The sequence below is a fragment of the Gymnoscopelus braueri genome (genome assembly GCF_963280865.1).
Source record: "Gymnoscopelus braueri genome assembly, chromosome: 22".
Taxonomy (NCBI): domain Eukaryota; kingdom Metazoa; phylum Chordata; class Actinopteri; order Myctophiformes; family Myctophidae; genus Gymnoscopelus; species Gymnoscopelus braueri.
In genome coordinates, this window is record NC_137624.1 from 24,146,268 (window position 1) to 24,168,879 (window position 22,612).

Sequence of the window (22,612 nt, forward strand, 5' to 3'; positions counted from 1 at the left end):
GATTCACATTAAGCTTACACACACTAACACACACACACACACACACACACACACACACACACACACACACACACACACACACACACACACACACACACACACACACACACACACACACACACACACACACACACACACACACACACACACACACACACACACACACACACACACAACCAGTGACACATGCTTTGTGTGATCATAATGATCGCCTATCAGGCTAGCCAACCTGCGGGGGGGCTGATGCTGCGAGTACTGCTGCCAGACAGGCACAGGACCAACTACACATTGAAAATGGAGGCTAGCCATGCAGGACCCATACGCAGGACCTGTACGTGTTTGTGGTTGTGTGGTTGCTTCGTTCCGTGAGCCCTTGTGCTGCTCTATGATCTGCCGGTTGGCTAGCCTAGCTATTTGGGGAATCTATCTGTTGGACTGACTTTGTTTGTGCCAGTAGGCTAGTCAAGAAGCCAGGCAGACAGATGACTAAGCAGATGACTGGTAAATTGTTAGACCTCACAGGATGTCAAGAACGCATACCTTTCCATGGTAGTAAGCATCTACTGCACTGCAGAGTTGTTTTCATTGATTTTGGAGAAAGGTATACTGTATTTAGCAAAACGATGTCAAAGGACTTGGACTAGTTTATTTCAGGACTGTAAATACATTTTCCTGAATAACAGCATTATCTCAATTCTGGAGGACTTAATAGGGTGAAAATGAATGAATGAATGAATGAATGAATCCTTTATGGATCCCAGGGGAGCAGCTCTCCCCGATTAACACAGAGGGTTTTAAAAGCGGAAGGAAAAAAGAAAAACCTGCTGCCATAAAATCAAGTCTCAAGGGCATATTTACTAAACATGCTGCATATTGCCACCAAGGCTGCAAAAATCTGTTGTCGCAAGTTTTTAATTTAGCAGGATATTTATTAAGACTGATGTAATGAGCACAGCTGCAGTGAGTTACCTCGGCTATCTTCAGAGGCCTGTTGCAGAGACCTCTGTGTAAAGACAGTCAGAGAAACCACTTAACAACCACTTAACAAGGGAGAAACGATTGTAAAACGATTTGTCATTTTCACTGTTACTTTTTTGTTGTTGTTCACATTGGTCATGTACTAGTTGGTGCATAAATCCATGACCAAATCAGAGAAATCTTGGAGGGGGGGGGGGGGGAGTCCCAAAAGCATTTTGCTGCTTGTGTATACGTTATTAACAAATAAAATCTTCGGGTTAGGGTTTGAGTTTAATTGAGGTGGCATTTATTTACTAAATGAAATCAGATTCATATAGATACAGTAAATAAACATGTCAGATTTCTCATATTCCATTCCGGGGGAGTGGCCCGTTTTGCACAAAATGCAGTGTTCGATTGACATGAAACTTTGCATGCACATTTTCACTAGGCCAAGAAAGAACTGCCACATAATAATTTTTTACAAATTGGCCTCATGGTGGCACTATAACAGGCCGCAACACACTTTGAGAACCACTGCACAAAAACCTGCTTTGTCCACATGTTGTATCATGCCTTTGCCATAGCGGTCACCAGCCATGGTAAATAAACATAATGTTATAAATACCAACGTCTGAACGCCCTAAAATACACATGCATTAATCTAAACATGCAATATGTTTGTGCTTTTCACCACCACACACCTCTGGTGCAGTACCTTAATTAAGTACAGACAAATGCTATTTGTCTCTTGTAAACCTGTAAATCTTCAAATCATTAGTAAATCTACTCGCCAGAGTATTATTGTTGTCTGTATGTGTCTCCTCAGGTCAATGAATTGGTGGACTGCAGGGACGTGAGCATTGGTGCCTGGTTCGAGGCCTGCATTGACAAGGTGACACGACCCCCCAAGGTACCGTCACCCCCCACCAAAGGCAAGGTTGGCCGGCCTCCCAAAAGGACTAATGGCAAGCTGGAGGCCGGTCCCGGACAGACTCAAACCCAGAGTCAAACCACAACAACCACGGACAATAATGGAAATAATGTGGTTTTAAACTCAGACTGTAGTGGAGCCTCCACCTCTCAAACAGACTCTGCAGCAACGGCCAAAAGCTTGACTGCCGCCAACGGAGAGGATGTTATTTACCATATTAAATATGAAGAGTAAGTGATGGGTCCTTACGCTAGTGAAGGTTGATAGTATAATTGCTTGCGAGCGAAGCTAGGATAAATGGATATGTGAAGGTCAAAATCTTGTAGCATTTCCTTTGGAAACCTCTTTCAGTTATTTTCATATTTTACATGAAATCGCAGCATTCTTTAGTTTTGTTCTGCTCTGTTCACACAATTTAAGGCTATAGTCACCCTAGGATGAATGAAATACTGTTTGGTATTGGAGGCAGCAATAACCTTCAAGATACAGTATGTTTCTGTATGCTTCAAAAAGGTTAGCAAGCATCGTGTGTGTGTGTGTGTGTGTGTGTGTGTGTGTGTGCCCGCTTAGCTGCTTGTCACACATGAATTGGTGTGTGTTTGTGTAAGTGTGTCGTTGAAAGTTGTGGTAGAAATCTTGCTGCTGTCAGTAATGGTGGGTGGGCTTGTTGGAAACTGCAGCAGCTCTGGCTTTGGTCTTGCTGTTCAGGAGGAAGGAGAGGGGGTTGGTGTGGATGATGCTACAATTTGGACTCCTCTTTTGCTCCCCTTTTTTCTAGCGAAATCATTCAGAAGCAGCCGTTTCTATGGTAACCTAACCTGTGAGTTCTGGGAGCGTTACTTCTTTCCTTCTCTTTTTCTATCTCTTTAATTGCTGTGAACATACAGTTGTGTGTGTGTGTTGCTGTGGGATATGGTATGGCATAATGGGTATGGCTTATTGAGTAATATAATGAGTTTTTAATATGTTAACTTGCCTAAACAGCATTCCTCAACCTTCCAATTCACCGGTTCTGTGCTTATTGTTTGTTTTCTGGCAGTAACAACTGGAAATAAATAGGGCTTATGTCCTCTTGACAAGCCAAGGCCACTATACCAAAGCATTCTCTGCAGAAAAGTCTTAACCGACTGCAGTCAAATCGTAAAAAATATTTATGCCCCCGAGAGACAATGTTTTAATCTTCTATTTTACCTTTTCCTAATTGCTTACTACGCCGCCGCCGCCACCAACACCACCACCATTACAGGTTTTTTCCATTACTTGCCAGACCAAACGGAGGCTGGATCTGATTGCCTGACACAGAGTCACACCCCACAGAACCCCCACCCACAAACACCCGTCTGCATAATCTGAAGCAGAAAACCCAACTCCACAACATGATTGAACCACCCCCTCCCCCCTTCCCTCCATTCAGCCTGTAGTGATGCTGCACAGCTTTTGAACAGAATGTAATGAGTATGAGCCTCATAACCATAGGTTTGGATGTTGCTAGGAGAATCTCCGTTCCACTGCTCTCTGGCACCAGGGTGTGTGTTCTGTGCCGCTACAAGCCTCTCAGATCTGGTTTTACAGTTAAAGCTCTTGGCTCAGCTGAACACATATTTAGCATGCTCATACTGTGGGGAGAGTTGACAAATATAGACATAAAATTGGACTTACATCGCATGTTAATGCAGTGTGTAATTCGTGCAATTTAGTCACCATGTTTATCATTACACAGATGATGTGCAGATGGTATACGTCATGTTCGACATTATGCCATTTCAGCCTGCTGGTAGCTGTGGCTCCATATATTGGAACAAATCATTCTATTTAAGATGGCTGTAGCCTACTTCCTTATGCAATTGTGTACTGTACCATTTTGCATACATATTGGTTAATATAAGATAAAGGATGACGGCTGGTGCAGCCCTGCCTTAGGCTGGATACCGAGGGCAATGACAAATGCTGAGCAATAATGTTTATTACATACAGTAGCCTTATTTTACCATGATTTATTATTATCACAAAGACGACGAGAAAGGCATTTGATCAATCAACAACACTTTTAATTTACAACTGCACCAGGGGTTGCAATTTGCAAACGCTACCCACATCATCCACCAGGGGTTGCAAATCCTGCCCACATCTTTTGTTCTATGTCTCTTGATTGTGACCATGGCCTTTGACCTTTTTGACCAAATATAATCATCCCTTTGGGGCAGCCTAGAGAGTGTTCTAATCTGTTATTGAGAGTGATTTTTTAGACCACTGGGTCTCAACGTCTGGTCCATGGACCACCAGGGGCCCAAAGGGACCCTTGCAGGTCTGTAACTCTTGAGAGTGTACAAATGGAACTACGGGTCCATTTTTGTACACTCCCAGAGTTAAATTAACAGAGGATTTTACAGTGTAGATTGGGCTTCCAGTATAGTTTAGTTAAATGATTCTCAGCTGTTTTAATTTCAAGAACCCCCCCCCCCACCCCCATTTGATGCCTTTTATGGACCCTTTTGGTTCCATTAGAACACTCAGAGTTACAGACCGTAAGGGTCTCTTTGGATCCCTGGTGGGCCATGGACCAGACTTTGAGACCCAGTGGTTTAGACCAGGGGTTTTCAACCGGTGGTGCGCGGAGGTATTGCAGGTGGTCCCTGGCCCAAAAGAAATAAGAAAAAATGATTTTTTTTAAACTTTTTTTTTTTTTTTTACTTTTAATAACTTACAGGAGTTCTTACCGTATGGTGTGTGTGTGTGTGTGTGTGTGTGTGTGATATGACATGTGAGCTTCCCATAATCACAGTAATCCTTAATCATATCCCATCATATTCAAACAAAATCACTGTATTTTATTAGATATTATATTGATATTATAGCTATTTTCTCCAGCTCCCTGTGGTGCATGAACCCCCCACCACTATTGTGTGGGGTGGGTCTATGATGGACCCACCACGCACAATAGTGGTGGTCCCCAGGTTGCTCTTAGTCAGGATGGTGGTCCCTGGGTCAAAATCTGTTGAAAACCCCTGGTTTAGACAGATGCTAGATTTGATGTTTACCTCTTATCCTAGTTATTTTGGAGCACTTAATTGATTTATCTGCACTCTTTATGTGACCATTTACCCCGTTGCCCAGGGTTCATGCCACATACTCTGATCTTGCACTTTGAAATGGGCTCTACCTAAATAAATGAGCCTAAATTGCCAAATGCCTAAATTGTAACTCCATCAGTTGCATTTATCAGCATAATTCATCATTGTAACGAACGTGAACTTTGGAATCTTGCAAATGTATTTCTTTTAGAATGTTTTATCACCACCCCTGAACATGCATTCGTGCATTCCCTTGTCTACATTCTGAAAGATTTGCAGTCACTTTTTACCCCTTTTTCGCCCCAATTTAGTCATAATGCCTATTGATTCCTCCCCACACACATTTGTGTGTTGTCAGTTGTCACTGCTGTTGTATCCTACTGACTCACCTGCCGGTGAGGAGCCCCCACCGGGAGGACGTAGAGTTTTCATCCTACTCCTCCCGCTCAACACTCCCTGCTGACAGGCTCCGCCCCCAGCCTGTAGTAATACGTGCAGTGTCAAATATCACGTCTTACCTCCCCGCCCCGGCTTCGCTCCCCGAACACGTGTCAATTGTGTTCGTATATAGACGCTGGACAAAGCCGGGAACGCCACGGTGGATTTGAACCCGCAACTTTTGCGGTGGTGGGCAGGCTCTTTACCACTGCGCCACCCGAGCGCCCTTGCAGTTATTGGAAAATGTATTTTACAGTTGCTCATACCAGGGATTTGACTTAGTTTTTGATCTAGATTCACACAGTGCAACTAATCATAGTAGAGAAACTCAATATAGAAATTAATTGCGAACGCGGAAGGAGGCGTGGCGAAGCCGCGCCTCCGACCAAGTGGAGCTTACTATGTATCCGTGCTCGGGTTGTGTGTGTGTGTCTGTGTGTCTGTGTTCATGCTCTCATTGGCTTGCTCACCCATGTGACTCACATGCGTGCACTGCCTGTAAGCAGCCGCCAGAGTGCGCCAGAGTGCAGGAATTTAGACAATGCTCATTACAATGCACAACAGCCTGCAACACACACACACACACACACACACACACACACACACACACACACACACACACACACACACACACACACACACACACACACACACACACACACACACACACACACACACACACACACACACACACACACAATGTCAATGTTCTCTCCCCATCACGGTGAAATAACACGGATTACAAGTCCGTAAATACACAATATTTTCGAGCTGTGTTCGCTTCCAGCGTTCGCGCGTCTTACTTGTTTATAGAAATCTTTGATCACCAGAAATGACAAAATTACATTTTCAACACATCATTGCAGCCAAGTATAGCACCATTTTGTCAAATGTATGTATGTGCCATAGCTTTATTCCTTGATCAATGAATATGGCAATTGTGGCAATTGCAATAAATCAAACGATCGCTCTCGTATTCACAGTACAATCTACCACCCACAGTGAGGAGCTCACTGTACTGTAAAATCTGGAGTGTTAAATAGTATTGAACGAACACTCCAGATTTCGCTGTGCTGCACTTCCTAATCTCCTTTTTGTAAGATTAAGGCTGATTTAAATGGATGCTTTTAAAAGCCTTGTTATTTACCATTAAGGACTCATTCACACATTTAAGCAGGAGTTAAGACAGACTGCACACACATTGCTCCTCTGCAGCATAGAGTAATGGGAGTATATTCGGATGTACAGGCTCAGCAGCTTTCCAAACCGGTTACTCAAAAAGTACTAATGATTGTTGAACATTTTAAGCATAGCAAGTACGATGATATCTTTTTTTTTGTCACTTTGGTATCTCCCCTCTTACTGAAAGCATGCCCTCCTGCCCCTATGAGTCTCAGCTAGTGGTCTGATTGCTTGCTAACTTAGTTTGCATTCAGCAGTATTCTTGTTTATGTTTTGCTATTCTAACTTTAGGAGATTCAAAAGGTATATAATCGAAAAAGCCTACGTAATGGATTATATAGTTGGTATCCGATGGCTGCATTTGATGGGTTATACATCTGCAACTAACTAACAGCCACGATATACCGGTAGGTCTATTAATGGGTCAAGAATGCAATGCCCAGAGCTTCAGTTTAACTTGTCAGTGACGAAAGTTCTGTGGTTGTTTTTACTTTTTTCTTCTTCTCAGATGCATGATTTTCTTGATTTTTTAAATTGAGATTAATTGCCATAACCATTATTGCATTCTCATCTTACTTAATGATGTATATTCATTAGCTTACATGTTGATCAGTGTAGCAGTGGGTTCATGCATTATTTCAGCTCCACTGTAATTGCCAGTAGGCCAAATTGGTACAGTGTACAATAGTACAGTCAGTGTGGGAGAGAGCTTGTGTGGTCTTCGGCTAGGTTCCCTCAACTCCTTTGTGTGTCACCTCTATGTTTCCCTTCTGTTCGTGCTGGGTCCCATTGTGTTCCAAGATTGGTGCTCCTCTCCTATGGTGTGTTTGTGTGTGTGTTACTCCTTGTACCCCCATCCAGAGCCCCAGTAATCCCTTGGGCCTAGAAAAAAAAAAGAGGAAATCTTTGCCCCATGCCCCAGTTACATTTTCATGTAATACACTGCTTGTCCCAATGGCCCTACTAACCAGATCAGCAGGCCCGCTCACTTTTGTTTTCATGTATTTAACAGGAACACTACACATTAATTAATGATGCTATTCTTTGATGTAAATAAGCCCGATTTAACGGCACATTTTCCTCTGATGTTGACAGGGGGATGTTAACGGACACATTGAATTAAGCTACACTGTATTACAGGCTTTCACTAACAAAGGATAATGCATAATTGGGTAAAGTAAGAGACATTTTCAATTGCAATTAACCACTTTCAACCTGGCATTCCTTTTTTTGGGCATGTCATGAATTCGTAAATTTTTCAAAAAATAGTCAAAAGCTCGCAACGGATCGCATCACATTGTGAGCTTGTAGATCTTCTATTTTCGCTAATTGCCATACAACAACAAAATATATAAGTTGGTTAATATCACACTTTGAGCCCAGTCACAACAGACCCTGGCAGGGTTGTGCTGGACCGGTACAGAATTTCAGAGGAAGCACTTGAGCCAGGCTCAGTCTTGCCAAAAAAAAGGGGAGGGGGGGAATCGAACACATGCACTGCTGTTCTCTTTCGTGCTTTGCTCTCGGGCCCCTCCCACTGTGCAAGGGGGTTTCTGAGTTGCCTGCAAGGCTTTCTTTAATTAAACTTCCATCTAACGCATTGTTCTCACTGTAGGCATAAGCCTAGATATTGGCTAGCAAGGAAGTGGTCAATTCATATTTGAGTTACTTTTAGGGCCTGTATATTCTCTGTGAGGGAATTATTGACGATCAAGAAGATTGGGGCTTTCCAGTTTGCCTTGCTGCGTTCACATTAAGACATTAGACATTTAGATATTACAGAGAGCGTCCGGGCAGTGCAGGGGGTAAAGTGCCCACCACCACCGTGGGCTCTGTGGCTCGATTACTCCACGGCGCCTCGGCTTGGCCGGGCGGTGCAGCGAATACAATCGGCCGTGTTTGCGGGTGGGAAGCCAGTAGGGGCGGGAGGGCGCTCTCTGTGTCTGCACTAGGGACTCCTACAGGTTGGTGGGAGTGCCTTTTCAGCAGGGAGTGGAACTCCACACTAAACCTGTTGCTGTTACTTCTGATGAAGATTGCCTCTCACTTTCTCCCTTTCTATCTAGAACCATGGTTAGGATGTGATTATAACAATTATCCCTTACTGTTGCTCAAGCCTCCCAAGAACAACAGTAGATGCAAGTATATGAGAAAACCAGCAGATACGAGAATGCCTGTGATGATGACGGGTAATTGTATAAAGATTAGATTTAACCCCCTGCGCTCTGTCTCTGCCCCCATCGTTCCTGTAGCTATCCAGAGAATGGCGTGGTGCCGATGAGACCGGTGGATGTGCGGCCACGGGCCAGAACCATTCTGCGATGGGACCAGCTAAAGGTGGGCCTGTTGGTGATGGTGAACTACAACATGGAGATACCCGAGGAGAGGGGTTTCTGGTTTGAAGCCGAGGTTCAGTCTCTGAAACAGACTTCCCGGACTAACAAGGAGCTCCGTGTCTCAATCCTGCTAGGGTGAGGTGACGGCGGGTGGTGTGGAACATTAGTCACTTCCTGAAGTCACTCAAATTAGAAGATCTCTATGCCTTATTGTTGTTTGTCTCCATTGTGTAGAGGGTGGTAATACACTGCAGATTCGTGTGTGTTAATGAAATAAATTGACGTGCATTCCACCTAATATTAACTTCTTATATCTTCTTATATCTTCTCTAAATGTGACTTCATCACTGGTTTTATCTCCTTCTCCCTTCTTTCTCCCATTTCTTGGTTCACACACAACACCCTCTGTCATTCTCTTTGGCTCCCTTCTGCAGGGGTCCAGGGGATGTTATAGGGGATTGTAAAATTCACTTTCTGGACGAAGTCTACCAGTTGGAGAAACCAGGAGCTCGTGCCCTTTCTGCTGCTGATGGACCGTTCAAACGTATGACACGCACAGAGCACAGACATATTGGCACATGTGCCACCATGCATGGCACAATAGTCACACATTTCCGTTTTAAGGTCACCATTAAAGGTAGCCGTAGGGTAAGTGATATCTTTTGGTTAAAAGAAGCACTATATTCTGATAGTAATCGTTGCTATAGAGCAGTGGTTCTCACATTTTTTGTCTGCCATTTTTGTTCATCAGGAGTGACTCCTAATAGTGTTCCCCCCCCAATTTGTAAACAGCTGTGAATCAACTTGCCCACTGTGAGTTTCTCACTTGCGGGTCGAAGTCGACAATACTTGTGGGATGTTAGGTGTGTGATATTTTTTATGGATCTTAGTATCTTACTAACAAGCAAGATGCATCCATCACACCGTTCCATCCTCTGTCCACAGTGTTGAGAGACACCGTTTCATGTATTGATTACATTTCTGCTGTTGTCATATGAAAGTATCTTAAACTTTAACAGAGCAAGTCAAGTTTATGTGGCACACACACGCACACATACACATATTTTCAGTACCCATTTATCAGCTTCAATTTTATAGTGTTCCAATTTTTTGTTTGCTCATTTCTTTGTCATCACTTACACTTTGACTTGTTTATCCTGTATCTCCTCTCTCCTGATTGGGTAAAATTGGTATCCCAACCTGACTATGCATTTTCTGTTTATTAAAGAGCTGGAGAGACGGGGAAACTCCTGTTACTGAACAAACACTCTATACAGGGGTGCAATGCTCACTGGACGGCCTTGCACGCCGTGCAGGAACCTATTTGACCAGGAGCACGCGCAGGCACACGCATAGATTTAAAACTACTTTAAATTCACACCTCAACAAAGTTTACAAAGGCTCCCGACTCACACCAGGGAATTAACATAGGAATGAGCCTAGATGCATATTAACTCATTCCCTGCCTAGAACGACTAAAACGACTTTTGTCCTTTAACCCCCTCTGCCCCTTTTTTAATTTTTCTTATTAATTTTTTAACCCAAAGACCAAGGAGATATGATTTGTTGAAGATCTAGACTCCCATCCACTTCCTTGTTAACTTAAAACTTTAACATTTTGTATCTCGGCTCCTGAGTACTTTTTTTTTTCAATGAAAAATCTCTGGCAGTGGGCAAACGCAAAAAAAATAAAGTTCTGGCAGTGAATGAGTTAATTGTCCATTGTGTGACCTGTAGTGTAGGTGTTAAGCGACGTGCGCGTCACGTTTTTAAAATGGAGTGCAACCACCTTCCAATTCAGCATTGCAACACTGACTATATAGCATGAGTACTATCAGAATATAGAGCTATTTAACACTTATTTTAACAAAAAAATATCACTTACCCTACCTTAATTTATTGAGGACAAAAATGATCATGCCATGTTATTAGTAAGCTTTCTAAAATCAAGACTAGAGCGGTTTTATAGTCATCCATACTTAAATGTGTGGTATTTTTTACAGAAGACCAGTGACAAACAAGCCACGAATAGCCCATAAAAACTTCTCATTTAATGACATTAAGAAAGAAGCATTGTAAGCTCATAGGATTGTTCAGGATGAATACCGTCCAGGCAATGAGTACATTACTGCTTTACCCAGTCGCAGGCGTTATGCTTAATTTGGTTTAGTTAATGTTGTTGCATGTGGGCCAAAAATGGCAAATGTACAAGCTCAAAACGTTATGCGCTGTGAGCCTGTTGGTGGAATATTTTCGACATGCAACTCCGGCGTGCAACTAAGTATAATTGCCCGGGCGTGTCATTTTTAACCTGTCTATTTTTTGTGTATAATGCCTTGTCTGCTCTATAATGCAGTAATTTAAATTTCTTTGTAAATGCCTGCATGTGCAAATAATAGGAAGTCTTGCCGTTCCCTGCAGGCTATAGCCCATGACTTGAACTCTGAATACAATGCACTTCAAAATATTCACTTTTAAACAAAATGCTGGTTGTGCGTGCATGTGTTCTCTCTCCAGGAAAGAGTGGCATAGAGTGTAAGCACTGCAAAGCAGACCCAGATGCGGAGTGTCGCTTCTGCTCGTGCTGTGTGTGTGGTGGCAAGCAGGACGCTCACATGCAGCTGTTGTGTGACGAGTGCAACATGGCCTTCCACATCTACTGTCTCAACCCCCCGCTAGCTACCATCCCCGATGACGAGGACTGGTGAGACAACACACACACAATGCAATGGACCCAGAGAACCACGTTATCCCTGGCTTCCCTATTCTGGGAATGTCATTCTCAAAAATAACCTAGGCCTATAATTCTTAACCACATGAACCCTAGCCTATTCCAAGGCGAACGTTCAGCGAAAATAGCAGATCTACAAGCTCACAACACATTGCAGCGTTTATACGTAATTTATACGTACAGTATCAAATTGCGCTCAAATAGCCTCGAATTGCCTTAGCTCGCTCATATAGCCTAAGCCTATAATTCTTGCCCACATGAACCCTAGTGTCCCTATTCTACAAACTCACGCGTCGCTATGCATTACATTGTGAGCTTAGATGTGCTATTGTCGCTGAAGATATTTGATGCAGAGGGGAAAAAGGAGTGGACTTAGTATAGAGTTATAGGGGACCCTGGTCAACTAAGCAACTATGGGTTTATGTGGTTAATTTATGCACATCGTGTTGTTTTTCCTTGACTACAGTGTTAAGCATGTAGTTTATATAGCATTATTTAAACAGATGCTAGGTTCATTGTTTACCTGGTATCCTATAGTTTCAATGTACTTTTTACGTTTTATAGTATATTGTTTAGACGATACTTGATGCTAGGTTGTTCTTAGCCTCACGTAGCCAGACTATATCACTGCGTGGATATGAGTCTGGTGCTTCCATGAGGACGTTTTTTTCCCCCAAGGGGCGGGATCAAAACAATGGCCCTCGACCAATTACAGTCTCCCATATTCGAATACTGAGCCCTGATTGGTCACCCACGTCTTCTGGAGCAGGAAATGCATTCTCTATGGAGCGGTGCCAGACCCAAATCGCAGAGTGCACTTTTTTTTTTGCACTCGCAGATTCGTCTGGTCCCAGGCTAGGTTCTTCTTGGTTTTCCTGTGATCCTAGTTTCCTGAGGCACTACACTGTTTCTTTGCATCCTATGTACCGTATGTGATTACCTTGCTTATTGTAGCTCTGGATAAGAGCCTCTGCTAAATGCCTACTAGCGCAACATGTTGTTGTGAAACCTTGTGAGCTTGTAGATCAGGTATTTTTGTTATACAAAAATACAATGGTGTCAGGCTTAACTAAGTGACTTTCAATTAACATTGAGGATTGTGCTGTGTGCTCACACAAATGCATGAACGTGACTTTATCGAGAGAAGAACACGTGCAGAAATGCATTTGTATACATATACACAAACACACACACACACGCCCCTGCATCAAATCTGATGACAATGATTTATCAGGAGCCTTTTGTTTTTCGATCTTTAAAGCCCTTTGTTTGGCCTTTTCATCTGTGGCTTTGTCAGAACTAATGACAGCACAAACTAAGTTCCCTGTGTTCCTTCAGGTACTGTCCCACCTGTAAGAACGACACGAGTGAAGTGATAAAAGCAGGAGAGAAGCTCAAAGCTAGCAAGAAGAAAGCCAAAATGCCCTCTGCAACGACCGGGAGTCAAAGGGACTGGGGGAAGGTGAGTCGCAGTCATGAACAACCAAAAGTACCACTTGATAGAGACGAGACTAGGAATTGAACCCCTCTCTATACCCCCTCCCCCCGTGGTAAACTGGACATGAATTGCCTCTGTACTTGATGCGTTCTTCTAAATTCTATTGTTCTGATATCTATGAGCAGAATGAGATCCTATGTCTTAGGTGTATTTCTCCACAAAATGTTGACGTCTCCAGACGCGTTTTTTCACGTGAATGGCGTCATTGGGTGTACTGGACCAACCAAATGTCTTGTGCACACTGCCAGTAAGCCCAAGGAAGTAACTCCCCAATGGATTTTCTTTCCACTTTTTAGAACAAACTTTGCCCAAATATGGAGTCGACTGATGTCATATTCACTGACGTCATAGATGACTGACATAATCGACTGGCCACATGACGTCTGAAATCGACTTGGAAGCCACGCTGTTAATAAACCCATTTCCCCCCCCCACACTATATCTTCTCTCATCAGAACAATTTAGGCTTCTCTCTAAGACTTAACTATTCCTTTCTAGCTGCGAAGCTGACAGCTTTGGTACCCCAAGCAGTGTATTTAGATGTTCCTAGACATTGTTTTTGCCTGGCCTGTATCCTTTCATAGTTTAAGTAATGCCCCTTTTCTGACATTAGACTATACAGGTGTACTATGATGCAAAATTGACAATGCCATTTTCCTACAACCCTCAGTGGAAAATTACTTGCTTTCCTATTACTCTATAGTCTACAAAATAGTCTAGCCCATTATATTGGGGCACATTAAAGTGTGTTATGAGTCAAAGCAATTATTTGAGGTTCATATTATTGCAATTTCATGAATTGCAATTGAACAAAGTGTAGGCCTACTAGTCTTTTAGTGCAGATTAGGTCAGGTCAGGAGGACTGAAGTTGTGATGTATGTGACATGAAGCTTACACTTTAAATGATAATTCCACTCAAATGTGACTTTCTGTGCCTATAAGCTTTGTATGTTACAGTAGTTTGTTACTCTCTGCACTTGCAGGGCATGGCCTGCGTGGGTCGCACTAAGGAATGCACTATTGTTCCTTCCAATCACTATGGGCCCGTACCCGGCGTTCCTGTTGGAACCACCTGGAAATTCCGAGTACAGGTTAGCTTTTATGGTCTAAAGAGTGGCTTCTGATAACATTGCACATCATCTATTTAGGTTGCATTCCTTCTTCATATCACATTGTTATCAGTGAAATTATGTGACATTTTTGTGATTGTCGTTTTTCAAATATATTAACCAGCACATCATTTTTCTAACCTTCCTTCTATATTATATAAGCTCTCTCCCCTTCTCTCCCCCTCGTCATCCTTCCACAAATCATTCTCATATCATCCATGTGCATCTTTGCAGGTCAGCGAGGCGGGGGTGCACAGGCCACATGTAGGCGGTATCCACGGGCGCAGTAATGATGGCTCCTATTCTCTTGTGCTTGCCGGGGGATTTGAGGACGAAGTGGTGGGTTGTTGATGTTTTTATTACACGATGCCTTCCACATGAATATTCTTCCTTTACCCCAGTAGTTATTCAAGTGCACTTGTGGTGGTACTTGGAAATGGGTGAATTCCATCTGGTTAAATTGTTTTGTTGTCCTTATAAATGCGCCCACTCCCCACTCCTTTCTTTTCTTCTCTTCAATGTTGAAGTTCCTCGAGGAAGTAGTTCGACGGGAGTATTAACTCATTCAGTGCCAAACTTATTTCTGTCTTTATCACCCCTGTGCCAAGGCCAAAAATACATTGTAAAAAAAAAAGTGCTTAGGAGCCGAGATACAGCCTTTTTCAGTAAGAAGTTAAACAAGAAGTGAATGGAGCAGCAAATCTTCAAATCATCTTATCTTGGGTTCTGAACATTTAAAAAATAAAATAAAAATAATAATAATTTTATTTTTGGCACTCTGGGCTTATAAAAACGTGACGTCGGTGACGTCAATGGCACTGAATGAGTTCAAGTCAGCAGTTTCCATGTATACTTACATTTCTATTTCAATTTTAATTGGTTCAAATCAGATCATCACAGTAACTCATTAAAACTGCAATCCATTGCATATTATGCCCCTCCTCAGGAGCATGAATATACCCCTGAGGAGGGGAACCGCTATGACGGTATTTACAAGGTACAGACTAAACTAGACTCACAACTTGTCACAAGTCAGTCTCTAAACACTTAACTCAACTAGAGACTGAGTCCATGTCCGACTCGGGATTCGAACCCGGGTCTCCCACCTGAGAGACAAAAATTCTACTGATCTTCCAATAAGGCATCCCCACTTGGTCAGGGGTGATATTGCACTATGAGCTTCAGGCAGTACTAGTTGTCAACCAGTACATACATGTCCTACCCAACACCAAGGTCTACATTTCTCAATGGAAGAGTAGGGAGACCAACGACTGCAGATGAGCTATTTATATAGTTAAACATTCACTACCACACAATTTGTTTAAATTGTCATTTTATTTACTAAAATAAGTTCCGGATTGCAGCTTTAAGAGATTTCTGAATTGACAGGATGGTGCATGGATATCGCAGGGAAAGTGCATGTACATCTTTCTCAGCTGGACATTTCCTTGTTGTTTTGAGTGTTTTGTTCTACAGTTACTGACCTGCGTAATGTGTGGGCATGCCCTGTAGGACAGGGGAGATGAGTTTACCTACACAGGAAGTGGGGGGCGCGACCTCTCGGGAAACAAGCGGATTGGCGAGCACTCGTTTGACCAGACCCTGACCCACATGAATAGGTACTACACTTAACTGTGGGGGTCAGTCACCATTGTACTAAAGCAAGATGTTAATGCAGCCCAACAGGATTGAACTGGACTCAGTGGACTTGGATGGGGTCAGATGGAATTTCTTGCTTAATTTGTTTGGGTTTGGGGGTCAAGCTTTGACTCAGCATTGTTGAAAAATAATATAATTTATTTACACAGTAAAATTGTTAGTGTTAATTTAACTTGTACACTGTCAGAATTACAAATGAATAAACTACTGTGTAGTTTATAGATCTTTTGAAAATGATTTACAGTTTCTAACTAAAAGTCTGAACCCCACAGGAATGGTTAACATTTGTATATATTTATAGATAGTTTGGGGTTCTAATTGAGCCTTCTGCAAATCTTGGAAAAGCCCCGGAGAAGCTGTTGAGTGCAAAACTGAGTTAAGACATACTACATCCTATGGCTTTTGCCCTCTGGTCATCCCTGTAGGGCACTGGCATCGAACTGCGACGCACCTCTAAATGACAAAGACGGGGCAGAGTCCAGGAACTGGCGGGCTGGGAAGCCTGTGAGAGTTATACGCAGTTCCAAGGGCCGACGCATCAGCAAATATGCCCCTGAGGAGGGGAACCGTTATGACGGTATTTACAAGGTACAGGCTACACTAGACTCAATAGTCAGTCTCTGAACACCTTGGAAACCTTGTACATGCATGTCCAAAACCATTCCTTTTTTATTACCGTTTTAAAGACATTTTAATATAGTGAAAATAGCCCATCTACAAATGCACAATGTGTTGCGTTGTGAGCTTGTAGATCTGCTATTTTCACTACTTTTGTGCGACACTCTTGAATGATGAATTATTTTTTGAAAAGAAACACAAAAAGTTTAAATATGGAAATACAAGGTTTCTGCCCGACAGCAACGATATATAAGTTACTGTTCTGATATTGATTTTTGATCCTATCAGATTTACAGTATTTGTTTGTATTTGGACTAGGTGGTGAAGTATTGGCCAGAGATTGGGAAATGTGGTTTCCTGGTGTGGAGGTACCTGTTAAGACGTGATGATCTGGAGCCTGCCCCGTGGACACCTGAGGGATTGGACAGGATTAAGAAACTGGGACTAGCTGTACAGGTTAGATATTGGGCCCTGGGGGAACCCCGCCAACAAAGTATACATGGTTTTAGTGGTTTAAGGTCATATTGATAAAATATGTATGTAGGTGAAAAAGTAAGTACAAAATTATTACATTTATTGCTTTTACCCTCAATCATATGGCACTGTACCTCCCTTCTAGAACCTGTCTAGTACAATCATTTTCCTCATTTTACATAAATTTTATTTGGTTTATATGGTTTTTCCATATATGATCTGTGATGTAGTATGCACGCAATTCGTGATAATCTGCGATCGGCTCTCAGGTTGGCGCTTGGACGTTTCTGACCACAAGGAAAGCTACAAAGTAGTATAAATAACCTTAAAACAGTTGGCTTTTACATATCGGCATGTTCCCTGTCTCTGTGCAGTATCCACCTGGCTACGTAGAGGCCATGGCTATCAAGACCAAGAAGGAGGCCAGTGTTAAGAGTGGCGGCTCCACGCGTGGAAAGCGACGCGCCGGGAGAAGCCGACCTCGGATAAACCTCAAGGTCAAGGAGGAAGAAGATGAAGAAGAGGAAGCTGAAGAGGCGCAGCCAATGGCCGCTGAAGAAGAGGAGGAGAAGCCACAGAGTAACGGAGGGCAGAAGACACCCAGGGACACTGGTGGGTGCATTCATTCCTAAAGTTAAAGTCCAGGAGTTACAGTATGCCTAATTTATACTCCATCGTACTATGGTGTCCCTCCCAGGATATTGCAGATCTACAAGTTCACAACACATCGTATCCCTACGCTGTACAACAGAATAAATCCGGATTTAGGGTCCTTCTTTTTCTAGGTGTTGTACACTTACAGTGTGTGTGTACTTAGCAGAGGGATTACCAGCAGAGGAGCCTTCCTCCAAACGGGTGAAGATAGAGGAGGCCTTCAAGCTGTCAGAGCAGCAGCAACAGTTAATCCAAGAGGACGGCGCCAACAGGAAATTCTGGGATGAGGCCATGGGACATTTGAAGGAGGGCCCGGTATGTATCCTAATTAACTACAATACTTGAATGAGATCTGTATTCTAATTCACTCCCAAGTCTGTAAAATGCATGTGAATTAGGTAGGAATCCTTATGAACTCCAACTCTGTGCGTGGGGAGGAATTTATTTGCTAAATTGGCTAAATAATAACCAAATTGTGGAGAAAAAGGGGTAAAGATAATTCAGAACTTTTACTTGTAACAGAGTATTTCTACGTTGCAGTATTGATACTTTTACTTAAATAAAACATTTTAGTACTTTTTCCACCACTGTAAATGAGGTATTTATCCGTATTCACTTCAAGTCTATAACACATGTGAATGAGGTAACTCAAGGTTACTCCATCCCTCGATTCCTCTTCGAAGACATAAATATATCTTCATTTTCTTTTGCTTTGCTCCAATCCTATTGTCAAATTGGCATTTTGTCCCATTAAGACCACAGCATGAAGGTGCACAGCATATTTTATGGCAGTCTGGCCAGTAGTTTTTGTTGTTTAGTACACGTTTTGGATGGATTGACGCTAGTGGGGCTTAAACTAGGGATACATTATATTACGAGGTTTGAGCTTGGAATTAATGCTAATAATCGAATTGTGGAAAAATATTAATCCTCCTTGAAAGTACATTTTTAAGTTCCAATGTCTGCTTTAGTTGTAGTCTAATCTGTCCCCAAACAATCTGACAACTTGACTATTTTTGTTTGTTTGACAGAATGTTTTACCATCACCTACAGGCCTATGCAAATTGAAGCACAGTATGCAACATCTGTTTTCTGTGGTTATTGACTTCATTCCATGCCTTTGTGAATATTTAGAACTTCCTGCGCAAGGTGGAGCAGAGCTTTATGTGCGTGTGCTGCCAGGAGCTGGCATTCCAGCCCATCACTACCACCTGTTCACACAGTGTTTGTAAGGTATGTATTTAATGTTTATTAAAGGGTATATAGATAACATTCTGAAAAATAAAATGACACACCCACAGAGCTTCAAAAAAAGGCGTGTAATATAACTATTGCTTTTCTCAAACAAATGAATTATTATTGTGGAATAACTTTGCCAACTTTGCTGGGATGTCAAAACTCAAGAAATTTGGTTTGTTTACCTCTGTAAGCCACAACATAAAGGCAGCCATCATTTGTTTTCATTGGATACTTTACTTTTTACCCTAAAATAAATTCTTGTTAGGCAACCATCGCCTTACAATGTTGCAGTCCACATGACTGCTGCCTTTGCTGCCTTATAGAGGCGACAGGGAAATAGTGAACCTTATGATACAAAGGTGTTGTAAAAGTGGGACATCTAGTGGTGGCATGTTGTCTATTGCTCCTTTAATGTTGGTTTCTAATGAAGTGAAGAACTGAAATATCTATAGTTATACCCGCTACATTAACACAACTATCAGTATATCCGAACATATGAAATTCTAATGAATGCCAGTTTTTCTCTTCTCTCTGTATTCCTCTTGCTGCCCTCTAGACCTGTCTCCAGAGATCCTTCCGTGCGGAGGTGTTTACCTGCCCTGCCTGTCGTCATGACCTGGGCAAGGACTACGTCATGACTCTCAACAAGACGCTTCAGATGCTACTCGACCAGTTTTTCCCCGGCTACAGCAAGGGCCGATGAGGTCACAAATGCATTAATTACAACGCGTAACATTCTCACAAATGTGCATCCATTTTGTGCACCCACTTAAACACGGTGAAATACCCCAGAGCTTCACATAAAGGCGCATTACATACGCTCAGACTTACCTACAGACAAATGTAACATTGCATATACAGTCATCTACACGTACAATCATCACACACACACACCAACACCCTCAGCAGGGACTGACCCCACCTGTTGAACGTACTGTCTCCATTGACATCACCAGCTTGAATTTCAATCTCCAAGGAACTTCTTACCCCAAAACCTGTCCCTCAACACGCTATGTACCTCACCTCATCGCAAACACCTTTCTTTTTCCTCTCTCTGCTCTTTGTGTCCCATCTCTATATTTAAAACAACTTAAGCCTGATTTATACTTAGTCGTACGATGGTGTCGCGTGCTGAAAATAGCCGATCTACAAGCTTGCATCACGTCGCACTGTGACACATTGTGAGCTTGTAGATCGGCTATTTTCATCTTGAGCACATGGGCTTAGGCTATTTTTGAGAACTTTTGCCTGTAATGGCCCAAAATAGAGACGCCAGGGTTAATATGGTTAATCTCCCCACTGCCATGTTGTCTACTGTTTTCATGTACTGATGTGGAGGCTTCACACTGAATAAGTTACCCCTGTAGGTATAATGAATGATAAAACAACCAATTACATTCCTGCCAATCTAAACATTTTGCATACCATGTATGCATTTTTAGATCAAAATATGCTGGTATGATCATCCAAAAGAAACAAAACATGTTTTTGAATCTGCTATGGGTTGGGCGATGGCATAACTATATTTCCTTGACAGAAATGTCTTTATATAGTTAGCAATATGACAAATGACAACACTAACAGCGAGTCATGTGGCATAGTGCTACACATATACAGTAGGAGTGTAGCCAGGATTTTAGAACTTCTCATGAGTCATATTATGGCTATCATGCCTTCCAAAAAAAAATTATTGGCCATAATCTAAAAGTAACATGGCAGTCATAAAAGTGTGCTGAAAGTATAAATAACGTATTACGTAATGAATGAATAAATAAAAAGTCTATTTTAAATTTTTAAATTTACTACATGCATTTGAAATTCTTAACTTTATATTTCACAATGACCGAAATATGTTTGCTACATTCCACCAAGACTGTAGCTATGTTTGAGGACACTGAGATGAAGACCTTAGTCATTTTCTCTGGAAGATTACATTACATTGCTACAAACGCAAGCTCTGCAGTACAGCTCATCCAGCTGTGATTCGTTTGGGAGCCCCGAGTTGATGGATTAAAGTCAGAAGGCCACTACAGAATTGAACACCAAATGGGCCTAATTTCACCAGAAGTGCAGTACATGACAGCATTTTATACTTTCATAAAAGATAATATATTACCATGCTTTTGTGTGTAACTGACTCATGAGCTCAGTATATCTGAAGTCCTGGCCATATCCCTGACATACAAACACCACAGTGTAACATGCCACCATTTTGGTTGCCCAAATTAGAAGGTTGGTACATTTTCTCACTAATGAGCTAAATGTAAATTAAAGCAACAACAAAGAGAGAGACCTGTCTGGCCACAATCCTTAACTCAAAAGAAGGTCAGAACAATCCTGCCACAATTCACGCTTCAGCTAATCTTGCAAAAGCTGTGCCTGTCAAAATGGGACTGAGGGTATCTGAACAAAAAAACGTTTTAGTTCTGGAGCACAATGTCAATTTGGCAATTGATTGAAAGTGCAAAAAAATACAAACTTTTCAACCACAGGTGTCTTCACCAGAGTCATTAAAATGAGTCCTCTCACATACATCATAATCTCTCATTGGTGGGACATGAAAAGAGTCATTTTAATACAATCAATCTAGGTAGTTAAAATAAATGGTAATTCAGCTTCTGTGTTTTGGGTGAAATATTTTGTCTATCCAAATCCAATATCGTAATATTTGTAGTCTGTGTCAAAGTTCCATGCCACAAAGTTAGGCCATACTATTGATTTATGCTAAATAAACTCGGAGCCAGGAATACACTGAAGTCTCGGTCTGATCAATAATAAACTATGTTTATTATGATAAATGAGAGTACGATACATGGAGACAATCAGGTCTCAGCAGTAAAGGTCCTTGCACACTGGTGCGTCTTTTCGTTGCGTTTTTTTTACAACAATGAAAAAAATTGAAAAAACAATGAAAAAAAATAAAACGCAACGAAAAGACGCACCAGTGTGCAAGGACCTTAAGTGTCTCTATGGATTCAGGGAGAGAACAGTTAGTGTGAGATCTATGGTAGAGTACGGCTAGCCAGCACAAATGTAAGATCCACATATTTAGTCCTATATACTACTGGGTATCTCATCTAAGCTACTAGGAGCCGTTAGTGAGTTACCATCAGCTGTTTAACCACTTAAGCCCTATTTCATACTTTGTCGTACAATGGCGTCAAGTGCCAAAATTGTTGATACTTGTAGATCTGCTATTTTCGCAATTTGATCTTTTTTTTAAAGTTTTCGCCTATAAGTCTTATACAACTTATAGGCAACCCGGTGTCCCTATTTTGGGCATGTCTTATTAAGACATGCCCAAAATAGGGACACCGGGTTGAAAGTGTTAAATATCATAAAATGTCAGGATGGTTATAGTGTTCTGACAACACTATAACCTTGTTATATCATAATCGCACACAGAATGAAAGCAATGACTAACATTACGGCAAATTCATGTTTTAAGTATTTTCCAACTCTGCCTAGCAACATTTAAGGCCCATTGTCTAAATACAAATCACTAATGCCATTGCAAGCATTGTAAGACATGTTGCCTATGAGCGAATAGTGTGTCATGCTCTGATATAAAGTAATATTTAAAACTGAAAGCTCAACATATTGCCTTTTAAACGATACTAATTTTGTGATCAGCTTCTTCTTTTTTTTTAAGATGAACAATTTCAGTCAACATCACACCATTCATGTTGTAGTTTTGCATACTGTACCTTTT

At 41.8% G+C, this 22,612-nt stretch overlaps 1 protein-coding gene across 2 annotated transcripts in view; it reads left to right on the forward strand.

Annotated features, from left to right (window-relative positions):
* uhrf2 (ubiquitin like with PHD and ring finger domains 2) overlaps positions 1-21,738 on the forward strand; it is a 39,785-nt gene extending 18,047 nt beyond the window's left edge. Inside the window, exons 3-16 of one of the 2 annotated variants that reach the window (XM_080420004.1) lie at positions 1,787-2,121; positions 8,835-9,053; positions 9,353-9,462; positions 11,436-11,622; positions 12,988-13,111; positions 14,131-14,238; positions 14,491-14,595; positions 15,769-15,875; positions 16,341-16,503; positions 16,852-16,989; positions 17,382-17,619; positions 17,825-17,976; positions 18,796-18,894; positions 19,457-21,738. In XM_080420004.1, the coding sequence (XP_080276130.1) occupies positions 1,787-2,121; positions 8,835-9,053; positions 9,353-9,462; positions 11,436-11,622; positions 12,988-13,111; positions 14,131-14,238; positions 14,491-14,595; positions 15,769-15,875; positions 16,341-16,503; positions 16,852-16,989; positions 17,382-17,619; positions 17,825-17,976; positions 18,796-18,894; positions 19,457-19,603 (2,232 nt within the window). In that variant the 3' untranslated portion in view covers positions 19,604-21,738. The remainder of the gene's footprint in view (positions 1-1,786; positions 2,122-8,834; positions 9,054-9,352; positions 9,463-11,435; positions 11,623-12,987; positions 13,112-14,130; positions 14,239-14,490; positions 14,596-15,768; positions 15,876-16,340; positions 16,504-16,851; positions 16,990-17,381; positions 17,620-17,824; positions 17,977-18,795; positions 18,895-19,456) is intronic. The other variant, XM_080420005.1, reaches the window with a different exon arrangement.
* The last annotated feature ends 874 nt before the right edge of the window (positions 21,739-22,612 follow it).